Genomic DNA, 13,459 nt, shown 5'->3' with positions numbered 1-13,459 from the left:
CAAACCCGATCACATTGAAATGCATATTATTTCCATATTCACTACCTCGACTGGTATAATACAAGGAGTTATAATTTTGGAATTTGCACGATCAAGTTCATAAATAATGCCTCAATGATGGGCGACTACATAATAAAGGTCGGGTTTTCTAAACTGTAATGGCTGTTGAGAATATCATTAACTATTAATTCAAAATGCCGTTGATCCAATAAACAATGAGCTTTTATAATGAAATTATGTAAGTTTAAGTTTTAATTGTTTCAACCCCATATTTATAATTTTTTATGATACATGATGGTGTATACAATAATAGAACAAACGAGTAAAGTGTACAATTTATTTTGATAACCCTTATTACATAAATTCAAGAAAAAACAAAACTTAATTTTTGACTAAGAACCTAGTGCCTTATAGCGTAACTTAAAGTTACTGATCGCCTTAGCCAAGTATATCGAGATTTATGAAAGTTACAGCGCTTTTTCAAAAAGTGTGGCATGGATAACGTATGAGCACACCCAGAGTGTTAAAAAATATGATAAAGCGTACAGTTAAAAATTGTTTATTGTCGCTAAACTTAATAATAGTATAGTGTAGTGTTGTTAAAAGTAAACTAAATTAAACTGAAGCTCAAATATTATAGTTTAAACAGTAGCATACTAAAAAATAAGCACACTAGGGACGCGGCATAATTGAGATGGCGGCAAGTATAGATTACATAATAGTGTTAAAAATCAGTTATAAAAAACACACTTTGAAGCAAATCTGTAGTTAGTGTTTAAGTTTTAGAAGGAATTGTTTGGTTTTACAAAAGCTAATCAACTCATATTTCTTTAATTACATACTGATTACAAGTTTTATGATTTATAAGTAAAATACAGAACTCAATAATTACTGTAGAAATTAAATTTAGTATAAGATGATGTTCAATATTTTGTATTGTTTTTTTCACGGAGAAATTATAAAAATGTTAAATAATAGCTGTATATTTCGTTATCTTTATGGTAAATTTGTGTTAAAATTGCAAATATGGGTTTCTGAAATAAAAAAAAATAAAAAAAAAAGAAAGTTAAGTTTTTCTGTAAAAGTAGCTATTTTAAAACCCCTTCTGTGGACAGGTAAAGAGTTGGATTTCAAAGAAACATAAAAAAAAAAAGAAAATATTTCTAAAAATATCACAAAAACTAGTTTTGTTTCATTTATTCTTAAAAAAGTTATGACAGTTCTTAGTAAAAAAAAGTTTAGAAAATAGCGAAATTTACCAATTTTAAAAATGCTCTATACCACTAGATACGATTTGTGATTTATTGACGTATTGTAGAAAAAAGTCGGTCCAATGAAACCCGAGAAAAAATAGTGAAAGACACAAAAAAAATATTTATGCAAATACATTATGGTAAAATTAATACCTTCTCAACTTCGCATCGAAGTAAAATAAATTGTTTTTTCTGCATTACTTAGTAGAGAACATAAAATAGAAGTATAAATATAAATAAATGCAATGAAAAAGGTCTACTCATAAAGACTCGGTTAGTGTCACTTGGGAATTTCAACTGGACTCGCACGTGTAGACCAAATATAAAACATAAGAGTGAAAAAATTGACTTTCACAAGTAAGATGAATTCATTTTACATAAGTTCGGAAATTCGATTGGATGTTTTTGACATATATTTGGTTTTAAAATAACAAGTGGACTGATTTACATTAAATATTATTTGAAGTGCGTTTTGTTGAATGGGAAGTTTTCATTGTGTTGATGGAATGCTCTACAATATAAAAGTAATGACCAACTTACGGTGGTGCGCAAAAAGAGATTTTCGAAAACTCGCACAGAAAATGATGTATTTTGTAAAGGTATAATTGAAAATGGGACGTGTTAACGACATTAAAAACCGAGGCTGTTACGGTTATCAGTATTTTCACCTTTACAGTATTTACCTACTTTAATTGTCATGAACCTTTTTCGCGAGTGCTGTGAAATTTTATAGTGTTTAAGTTAATTACAATGGCGCTCTTCGAACCAGACAAATTATGACTGTTAAATTTTTCTATTTACACCAGCTACAATATTTACAGTCAAATATTTTTTTTGACTATTGTGCGAGGTTAATCTTTATTTTGGAAATAACAATTTTTAGTAAAACGTAATATATTATTATAATAATATATCTTAATGAATTATAAATATTATGCAACTGAAAGTTTTTTTACTACTTTTTACGTACTTCAAGAGTTGATTTATAATAATCGATTAAAAAAAATTTTTAATTATACTTATTATATATTTTGTTTAAATATATTGTTGAAAAAATGTAAGAGTAAAACCTTTCTTTGAAAAAAGTCACACTCGAAGCATATAAAATTATTAGTTTCTTAGAAATAAGCTGTAAGACCTATTTATTACATTTAGCTCATCAAAATAAAAAAAAGCTATTGACTCTATTCAAAAGTTTATTTGAATACATAAATATGTTTACTCATAAGGTACGGTAACGTATAGTCATTAATTGTATTTTTTACTCAAAAAAATTAATTAATTTCATTAATATTAAAAACAATAAATTTAAAATTATGAAAAAATACGAATATATTTAATTTTTTTGTAATGATTCTAATAACTAATTTAGTACAAGTTAATGTTAATGTTAAATAATTTTTTGGGTTGTTGATATTACATTTAATAATTATTATTTTTAAATTTAAAAATGTGGAAAATACATTGATTGAATTTTACCTTAAGTTTATTCAATGTGTTTTATATTAACTTTACTCATAATAAAAAATTCATTGAATAAATTTATTATTTATTAAAATAATAAAGTAAAAAAAACAAAATTATTGTGATATAATATTAAACATTTCAATTTGTATGTTTTTGTTGTCTTCACCAACGACCATCAAAGTTGAAATATTTTTTGGTTTGCGATTATAAAAATTCGTATTACTTTTAAACAATGCAACTTATGATAAATAATATTGAACTGCGAAAATATACAATTATATAATATATATATTATATAATACATATTATGTAATAATTGTAAATCTGACTTTTCATAACTTTTACATAAAATACTACAAAACCTGACATCATAAAGGATAATCTGATACAAGACCCTCTTAAAGCTGTTAGCATTCTAGAATTAGCTTTAAGAGTATAAAATCTCAAATGTAATACAGCATATAATGTACAAAAACTTGGCTAAGCATAAATAAAAGATAGTTATAATATGAATAAAAATTCAATTTTAAACCTTTTTTTTTTATTTTTGATTGATTTAACATACTGATGATTGTAAATGAAAATTTTCTTGATAATTATTCAATATATTATTGAAAATAATGTACGATAAAATACTATTCAGTCAAAATAAATATTTTACATTATATGCAAATCCATAATAAATTAAGTATCTCATATTTCTCAGCTAAAATTGATAAAATTTACATTTAAAAAAATAAGCAGGCAAATTTTTATGTAAAAATACATTTTCAATAATATTTTTTTGAATAAATACGGAAAAATATTAATATATGTTAATACATAACATTTTTAACCTACAATATTAAGCGTTTTAATAATAATTAAGAATCAAATTCAGTTTATTCCCTAATAAGTTTCACTCACTATTAATTTAATGCAAATTAAATCTTGAATTTTAAGTTATAATACAGTTTTTGATATAAATATGTAAGAGCCAGTTATGCGATATATGCATGAGCAAATGTTAAAAGTTTTGAAGTGTTCATATAACAACTGAAATTGGATATTTCATGAAAATTTAGTAATTTAATCGTGAAAAGTGGTTCTATATATCGTACTTTTCTTTTGTAAAACTTAAACTTACGTATATTAATATACATAAATATATAATAAATATATATAATACTTATGTGTATACTTTTAACATATGTATAATGAAACCACAAGAACATTATGATCATATCGTACTTACCAAAAATGTATTTAAGATTTTCAGAAGAATAAAATCATAGGATTGTTTATTTAAGAATAAAAAATTCTATCAACCCCAATAAACATTATCACCGTATAGTCTAATCAATCATTAAAAATTCTTTGTGAAACATTTAATTTATGCTTAAATTTATAATTTAAAATAAAGTTAACTTAATGCTAGTAATTTGCTGTATACCCAGAAACTTAATCATTTCATAACGCAATAAGTCTGTTGTTTTAATAAAGAATTTTTTTTGGCTTATTCATTTATCAATTTTTTAAATTATATATGTTTTTTCAATAACCGATCAAATAGAAGAAAAACTTTAGAGTAATATTTATGCTTTTTAGAATAGTTTCCAGTGAAAAAATCTCGTGAGACAAAAAGTTTGAACTGATTTAAGTATAATGCATGTTATATATGTGTACTCACCTTGAACTAGAGTCTTGTGAATAAAATACTGAAGGAACATTCATTAAACTTCGTAGAATGTCGGACATCTTCGAATATAAATATCCCATGGTTAAAAGAGGAATCAGATACCTGAAAAAAAACAAGCGTTGAAATAAAATTTTAATCTTTTTAAGTGCTCTTGAATTTTCAGAGTGAAATCTTATTTTTTATGTAAATTTTATCATTTAACTTACTTTAATGTATATATATTTTAGATTAAAATTTTAGAATAGAAAAAAAACTTGTTTTTTTTATTTATTTTTATTATATTCAAGTCGAGTTTAAAAACAATATCATGTAATATGCCTACTAATTTTTTTATACATGATTAAGTTTTAACAAAAATTTTCTGAGGTTAAAGTTTGTCTTCGACAAATCATCCCTCAATTTATTGATGTCATTTGATAAACAAAAACATTATATTTGACACACTTTACAGAGATTTTCAGGCCAACGCTTATATTTTTTTATACTATTATCATTTTGTAGATATTTTTTAAAAATTAATTATTAACTTCTTCAATTATGTTTAAAGCATATTTTATATAATTCATAATTAACTATTCAATCACTAATAAGAAAGAAAATTATTTATTTTTTAATTTTAAAATTGACATTAGAAACTTGATGTGTCAATAATAATTTTAGGACAAGTACTCATTGAATTACAAGCATTGTAATACATGAGTGGGTGTGTAGTGAGAGTGAGTGTAACTTCTCCGGTGTTCCATAGCTACTCTATGTATATAAACACTTAAAACTCAATGAATACTTGTCCTAAAAATGTTATTGACCTATAAAATTTTCTTGTAAAAAGGGCAATTATTTAATTTTAAAATCGTAGTCAAAGAAAGAAATAGTTATAAAACAAACAAATTTTCAACAAAATGATAATTGTATCAAAATTTAAAAACTATGACAGTTAGATTTGGTACATTTGTCAATTTGAAACTTATTGAAATGAATGAGTGGTATATAAAAACGTTGTGCATATATAATTTTCACACAGCAAATTTTAAATAATAAATGTTTTTTAATAATTATGTGTAGCCTAATTTCATTTTTATTATATAAATGGAGTATTTGTGATGACACCTAATTGTATTAATTCATATTGTGGTGGATATGACATTGATGAAATAAATGTTTATTTCTTTAATTAAAATTTTCATTTTATTTCAACTATCTCAGTATACTATTTTTTTTTGAGGTGATCATATTTTTAAATTAATTTCCAGAAATTATAAAATATTATTAATGGGTATTCTTCATACAATTTTTATCAAACTTATTCCACTATTTTGTATAACAGACAGTTTAATTTGTCGAAAAATTAGTAACTAATAAATTTTTTTATGGATTGTTATTCTTATAAAATAAAAATTAATCACTTGTAGCTAATATTATTTAATATTAAAATGTTTAACTTAAACCACAAAAAAAAAAATTACTAAAAATATTAGAGATACGTATTTCGGTAACAATGTTACCACTATCAACGCTAAACTCATACTGACTCCCTGACCGAAAAAAAACTCCTTTTATACTCCTAGGAACGTTATCACCTAGTGAAATTATGACCTAGAGACGTTATCACTTAGTGACAGTATCACTAAGTAATATTATCACATTTTGCCAATTTACACAAGTTTAATAATGAATTTTTCAATTGGCCAACATCATTAATCATTAAATTGTTCTTATTTTTACATATCTGTTGTCTCATTCTATTGCCTTATATTATGTTCTTTGTAATTATTTACGTTTTTAATTAATTTTATGGTTTTAACGGAGTGATTATGTGTCAATAAATGTTCAACCACGGGAAATTGAACAACTTCTTGATTTTCAATGTTTCTTAAGTGTTCTTTTAATCTGACCCCTATATTTCTTTTTATTTGTTCTGGGTAACATATATTGAAACTTTCCCATTGTATTTTATAAATGCCCAATCTTCACCGTTCTTCTACTATATCATTAGAGTTCCTTAATTAAACTCTTAAATTATTTCTTTTAGTTTGTTATTCTTATTTAATCGTAATTAGTTAAAAATTATTAAATGGATTTTTTATTTGTGATTTTTATTTAAACACCTTTACTCGCATTGGTTATATATGTATAAAAAAAATCCACATGCTTCACGTAAGAATTCTACCGTAAGAGTAACAAAGTTATAATTTGTGAATCGAGTATGAAGAATCAATACTATTAAATTGATAGTATTAATGCCCAACAATAATTTCTTGATTATTTTATCGTGCGAAATACGTTCAAATAATTAAAAATTATATCATTATGTTAAAGCAAAGATATATTATATAAATAAAAATATATATAAACGAATAGGTTATGCAAAACAAAAAAAAATTAAATTTTTTTTTTTTACATTTCTTGTTTACTAGATGATAGTACTATATCGATCTGATTCTAGTTTTCTGCGTAGGTATTAACAGGATGCCTTGGCCGTTTACCCTTAGAGGAAATTGTTGTTGTCATTTCGTTGGTTTCAAAAGCGAATAATATATCAACCAAATTTAATATATTTTTTAATATAAAAATAGTGATCTTTTATTTTTTATTGATATTTAATAGCTGATATAATACAATATAAGAACAAAAAAAAATCTCATTATTTACATTACTCAAAAAATTATTAAATTGGATTATGTTCCATTTTAAATTAAAGCTTTAACTGTATTATATGAATTATTTATGTAATTCATTGTTGTATTCGTTATAGTTTTATTATTGCTTATTAAAAATGTTATGTTTTACAGAATTGATTTTGATTTCTTTATATTACAAAATAATTTTTATTAAAATAACGGAATTTTGAAAAGTCATTTTATATGAATTCGCAGGAAAAAATTATGATTAAAAATATTATTAATTTTTTTATAATTGTTTTTGAAATATAGGAATATGGGTTTTTAATTGGATAAGTCACAAAAATGGGTTTTAAGATAATTAATAATACATAAGGTAATTCTGTTATTCTGTAATTCTATTAAGGTACTTAATGATTTATATTATTTTAATAATAGCTGACAGATAATAATACTTATTATCTATCAAAATTAGAGTCAGGAAGGATATGCACTTAAAAAGTTTAAAATAATATGTAGTTTTGTAAAAAAACCTTGAAATGTGTATTGAAATACATAAAATCTTTATTTTTGGCTTCAATAACTAAATCATATTTTTAGAAAGTTAATGTTAACTAAATATTTATACAATAATTAATGCGGCGATAAATGTTTTTCAATAATATGAAACCTTTAAAATTCTATATCTAAATAACTATAATATTATACAGTTGTGTTTGGAAAGAATGTGTTCCTTGAGATTTATTTTTTTTCATAGAATGCATTCATGTATGCACTTACTTTATTTTTAAGGACAGTTAAATGCAAATGCATTAAATTTTAATGGAATGTAAATGTTACATGTTATAAAGTTATAAAGTTATAAAACCAAATACAGCATTAAAAGTTTTTCCAAAGGGAACAGAAAAGGACATTTAAATTTTCTCGAGGGACATGTACAATAATTTTTATTTTGAAAATAAAAAAAAAATGAATTATGAATTTAAATTTATCAGTGAAATAATTTAAGATTAAAATTATATTAAAAATATATAACTCGAAAACCCACAAAAAAAAACTACTAAAAAATCGCAGATATGTAGTTCGGGAATAATGTTATCATTATCAACGATAAAAACATACATATTTGGTATCTTTTTGAATCAAATATTTTAAATATTTTTTTGTTTTCAATTAATAATTTTAATTTTAAGTAATATTAGACGATCAATTTTTGTTATACAATGAAATAATATTAAATATAAAATAAAATAAAACTCTGAAACAGGAAATGGAGTACATTATTTTTTCAAAATGAATTTTCCAAACTCTGTGTAGTGTGTACATGAATACAAGGTATATTATGGATGTACGAAAAAAAATTACTTTAAATATGTTACACTCGATACGTTAAAGAAAACCGTTTATTAAAAAATATTCTATTCCAGTTTCACCATGATAGTTTTATATTTATTACATGAGAAAATACCTTTTAAGTAGGAAATACATGTTTTCATTTTCTACGAGTTATTTGTTATAAAATGGAAAAAAAATATATATATATTATTTATATTAATATAGTAGTTAAAATATCAAGTAACCCGTTTATTATACTCAAGTGAATATTTTACAAAATGAAAATAATTTCATGAATTTTTTTTGGACATTTTTAGTATTACTTTTTTTTCAATTATTAAGTACTTTTTAAATCCATTCAAATATTTTATAATTTTTACAACTTCATTTATTAGATAAAAACATACACATTTAATTCGTTTAAAAAATAGGAAAAGTTCTAATTACTAAACTCATCTCTTATCCATCTAATGAAGTCACCCATGACCGATTTTAAACACGAGGCAGTGCACATTAGGCATTGTTAACGACTAGATCATATTATCACTCGGAAGTTATTACAATTTTAAAATGTGGAGTGGGCGAGGGACCTGATGCAACTATTTTTATACTTTTTCGGAATAAGAATGAAAAATGTCTAATAATATGATAATACCGTTATAGGATTAAAAAAATTAGCAGCCAAAATTTATAAAATAAATTATCTAGTTTTTTTCATAGAATACAACGACAGGACACATAGAGGCAGAAGTTATAATAATACTTTTAGTTTAAATACTCTAATAGTTACATTTTTCTTAAACTAAATGTAACATAAAAAATTAGATAATATCGTACAAATTTTTGTTTTCAGTTGATACATTCCTCTGATCCTAAAGCGGTGATATAAGTAGTAACAGACACATAGTATTACTGGCAATTGTACACATAAATTTAATACGGTCACACAATTTCCAATTTTGAATAAGATTATAAATGGCATGGGCTGTTATTTTAGCAGTTATTTCAACAGCAGTAGAACACCTAAAAATTTCATGCATCAGTTTCAGAAAGTAATACAGCCAATCTGTCAATGTTTTTATTTCCTGTTAATACAGACAACATATTATTATGTCACTGAATAACCAATGGGACCGTTGGATCCATCGTATCTTTTATGTTTTTTGCAATTTCTGACATATGATGACAACGAGCTATCCTTATGGACTCTTTATTTAAAGCAATATCTGTTAAGTATTATTTGAACTTCTCGTGTAACGTCAGCTATACTTTGTTTATTTTTTTATTATATCTATACAAGTAATAGAAATTACTTAAGATATGGTGATTTGATGGAAGTTAATTTCTCGTTATGAATTCTAACTAACCAAATACTTCAATTTTTCAGTGTTGCCTATACTAAAAAATAACTATAAAATATTATTTATCGTAAAATGTATGAAATAAAAGTACTTACATTAGATATATTTAGAATTTTGAAGTTACAATAATTATAGTTTTAATCAATAAAAATCCTTTTATAACGATAATATGGTTATACATTTGTTTTTAGAAAGTTAATAAAATGTAAAAATAAAAACACTATTCAGTATAGGTTTACATATGTGAATATTGCTTTTATACAAAAAATAAAGTTCAGTAGACACAAAAATTGTCATACAGTATTAACTATTAAAATTTATCAATTTGTACGACGACTGCAATTAAATATCAAATAATACATTTTCATGAAATAGCATTGTCCATTGTTTAAACTTTAATGATTTTGACCAATCTTTAAATATTGATTTTTATAAAAATTTATAAACAATTCTTTATAAAATAAATAAAATAACGGTTTGAGAAAAATAAAAAGTAATTTTTTTGACCTTCATTGTTCGTTGTCACCCTGTTTTTAAGCTTTAATGTATCAAAATAATAAATTTGAAACACTAATGTTTTAAATTATTTTGGTTCTGAAATAAATTTTAAAGTAAATAATATTTTTATAACACTATTAGCGCGCGTAGGTCACTGAGGAATGTGACTGTACTGGTCCGGTCAGCTGCTCACCCTCTGACTGATAGTGTTATATCATACTTTGTTAAGTTCAAAGAGAAAAAAACTAGAAACTATAATTAAAACTTTTGGTTTTTTCTTTTTTTTATACTATATGTAAGCGTGTCTAACACATTCTTGTTATTTATTAAACACATCGATGGTAATTATATGTTAATTTTGAAATCTACATTATTTTGCAATTTTGCATCAGATTTCATTTGATAGTACGTTTCATTTTTACACTGTAACATACCTTTGTTTAGTAGTAAAAGGTTATTGTCTATTACTTTGTGAGCTGTTGTTTACCTGTAGAAACAAAGAAGGAATAAGAAGGTATGAAAAATATAGCTACACCTGTTTTTAATGGATATAAAAATATGAAAATATATATTATTATAGTTTGTCAAAACATAAAAAGTATGGGTAGAGGGAGTAACTTACACACTGACAATATTAATCATATGACTTGAAACAATATGAACAATAAAATCAAGAACTTATCTGGTGAAGATTTGAGGAGATTAGCGATTAAATGACTGAAAGATCTTATTATGATGTAACCATAGATGGTAAATGTAAAATGCCAACACACAACGGATTACACAATGCACGTTAGTACTGTTTAGAAACTAATAAGGGCGAACGGAGGAAATCCGTTTAATTGATAGTGGAGCGATAGTAGAATTATATGTAATGAAAGCGAAAAAGACAATAATGGATATACACTATTAAAGCGAATGATGATTAGTGAATTAAAAACTATGGCGAACAAAGAACGAACAATTTAAGTGGTTTAATAATCGGACAATCTGCGATTATTAAAGGCGCAAGACGCTAGTGAAGAGTGTACATATAATGAAATACAGAGCCATTTACTTGGTATATTTCTTATTATTGATGATCACTTGATTTTTCTGTATGCCTACTTAATATATGTACTCATAAAATTCAATTTTAAGCCTTATATATTTTTGGTAAAATTATTAGTTTCCTATCTTGATATTTTCAATGACACTTTGAAATAAATAGTTGTTGTTTTCTTGTATTAACATAATTGTAGAGACGGCGGATCACTTCTCGCACATATTTCGTTATGTAAATAGAGTGTAGACTGATTGACCGTAATTTAACTTACTGAGTGCCTTTAGGAATAACTGACCGCATCTGAGCCAGAATGTTCCTAATTTTGGGCTTTTTATATTAAATTTGATCGTTATTTCGAAGGCAAGAAGTGATCACCGACGCTACCATTATTTATTTATTAATCGTAATTTATTGAATGTTATTTATTACATTTTCGTCAATAATGATCTTTATATTATAAAATACTATCATCTCTTACATAATATCTTAAATAAGTTTATCGCCCTACATCTGATGTGCTACATATTGTTTCTTATTTCCTGTTTGTTTTATAAAATTAATGCATGCTTTTTTCTACAAAATTTCATTAGTATATTTAAACATTTCAAAGGTATACATATTATTTTGTGCGATTTATTAATTGAAGTCTTAAATAGTACATTATGACATTAATGATATACTGTGTATATCATGACATAACGTCAATGTTTTTCATTTTATAGTTAAAAAATTACAGTAAACTTATCAAGTATTAAAATCTTTTAATCAAATCAGACCCTATAGTATATTTAAATTAATCTAAAGTACTATGTCACGTGAAAGCAGATAATTTTTATATAATTCCAATGATTCTAAAGTCTATGTTAATTCAATTATTTGAAAATTTAATTAGTAAAATTAAAAAAATAAAGTAATTCTAGTATTCTTTAAATTAACAGATATCAATTACCATAAAACACACCCGAAACAATATAGTATAACAAAAATAAATTAAATTTTTGTTGATTAGTTTTATTACACGGCGTATTGCTTATGCAATATTGATACATACCTGTTTTTGTAAACTAATGGTTTTCGTTATGTATGTTTATTAAAAAAACGGTAGCACAGCGGGGTCGAAGCACAGTATGGACGAGGCATAGATAGGACAAGTATAGATGATATCTGACTGTGATTAAAATCACTATCATAAGAAACGCTTCAATGCAAATGTGTATATAGTGTTTAATTTAAAAAAATTGATGGATTATTCTAAAAACAGAATGAACTTCTATTTCCTTATTTATATCGTGATCACATGTTTTATGATTTATAAGTGTAACATATGAATAAATACTTATAACAATTAAATATAATACTTGGCATCGAAGCTAAAAAGAAATCTTGCTTTTCACATAATTGTTTGTACATTAATACTAAAATAATTTAATATTAAAAGTCATAAACAACTTACTAGGAGCATAGCGATATGAAATTATTTATATATGGAACCCTTGGGAACATGAGTCCCTGTTCCTATACTATCATATAATATGAGATACATAGGTCTATCTGATGAGAAACATGAATTTAATTTCTCAGTAGAGGAAAAAAAATTAATCTCATTGTAATAGAATCCAACAACAGTAATGCACATAAAATACGATATAGCGAATAATGCGTTTATGATCGAGCTAAAGGCGAAACGAATGTTAATCTTTCTTTAAACAATTTAAAATATTTTAATCACATTTAGTACTTAGAATTTACACAAGGTGAACACGTATAATATTAAATGGATATAACAAATGCTGTTAGTATAAATGATTGCTCACTATAAGTTATCAAAATACTTAAATTAGTGTGTAAGATTTAACTGCTCATTTACTTACACATATAAGATGTCAATGCTATGAGTAAATGTTTCGTATACTTTTGCATCTTAACAAAACTATCATTCAATAATCAATTAAAATTCACATAATATAAATGAACAAAGGATTTTAGCATTAATGATTCGTTCATGTAAGTGTTGAATCATGTATTTAGTATAATTTAAGGATTTATATTTCAATTATTTCACAAATAAATATTTAATATACTTGTGTAATACTTATTAGTTATCATAAAATGTTTAGTATGAAGATAATAGAGTAGTTGTCTACTTTTTCGAAAACCAATTATGAATTTTAACCTGGCTAATGATCCAAATCATTATATTCATA

General features: G+C 24.2%; 1 protein-coding gene across 2 annotated transcripts in view; it reads right to left on the bottom strand.

Annotated features, from left to right (window-relative positions):
- Window positions 1-13,459, bottom strand: part of LOC126906863 (prolactin-releasing peptide receptor) — a 78,967-nt gene that overhangs the window by 15,679 nt on the left and 49,829 nt on the right. For both annotated transcript variants that reach the window (XM_050687767.1, XM_050687768.1), the window contains exon 5: window positions 4,390-4,500. In XM_050687767.1, the coding sequence (XP_050543724.1) occupies window positions 4,390-4,500 (111 nt within the window). The remainder of the gene's footprint in view (window positions 1-4,389; window positions 4,501-13,459) is intronic.

The sequence above is a fragment of the Daktulosphaira vitifoliae genome, unplaced genomic scaffold (assembly GCF_025091365.1).
Source record: "Daktulosphaira vitifoliae isolate Bord-2020 unplaced genomic scaffold, ASM2509136v1 Scaffold_5, whole genome shotgun sequence".
In the NCBI taxonomy this organism is placed as follows: domain Eukaryota; kingdom Metazoa; phylum Arthropoda; class Insecta; order Hemiptera; family Phylloxeridae; genus Daktulosphaira; species Daktulosphaira vitifoliae.
Note: the sequence above shows the minus strand (reverse complement) of the source record. Positions and strands in the feature narration are given on the sequence as shown.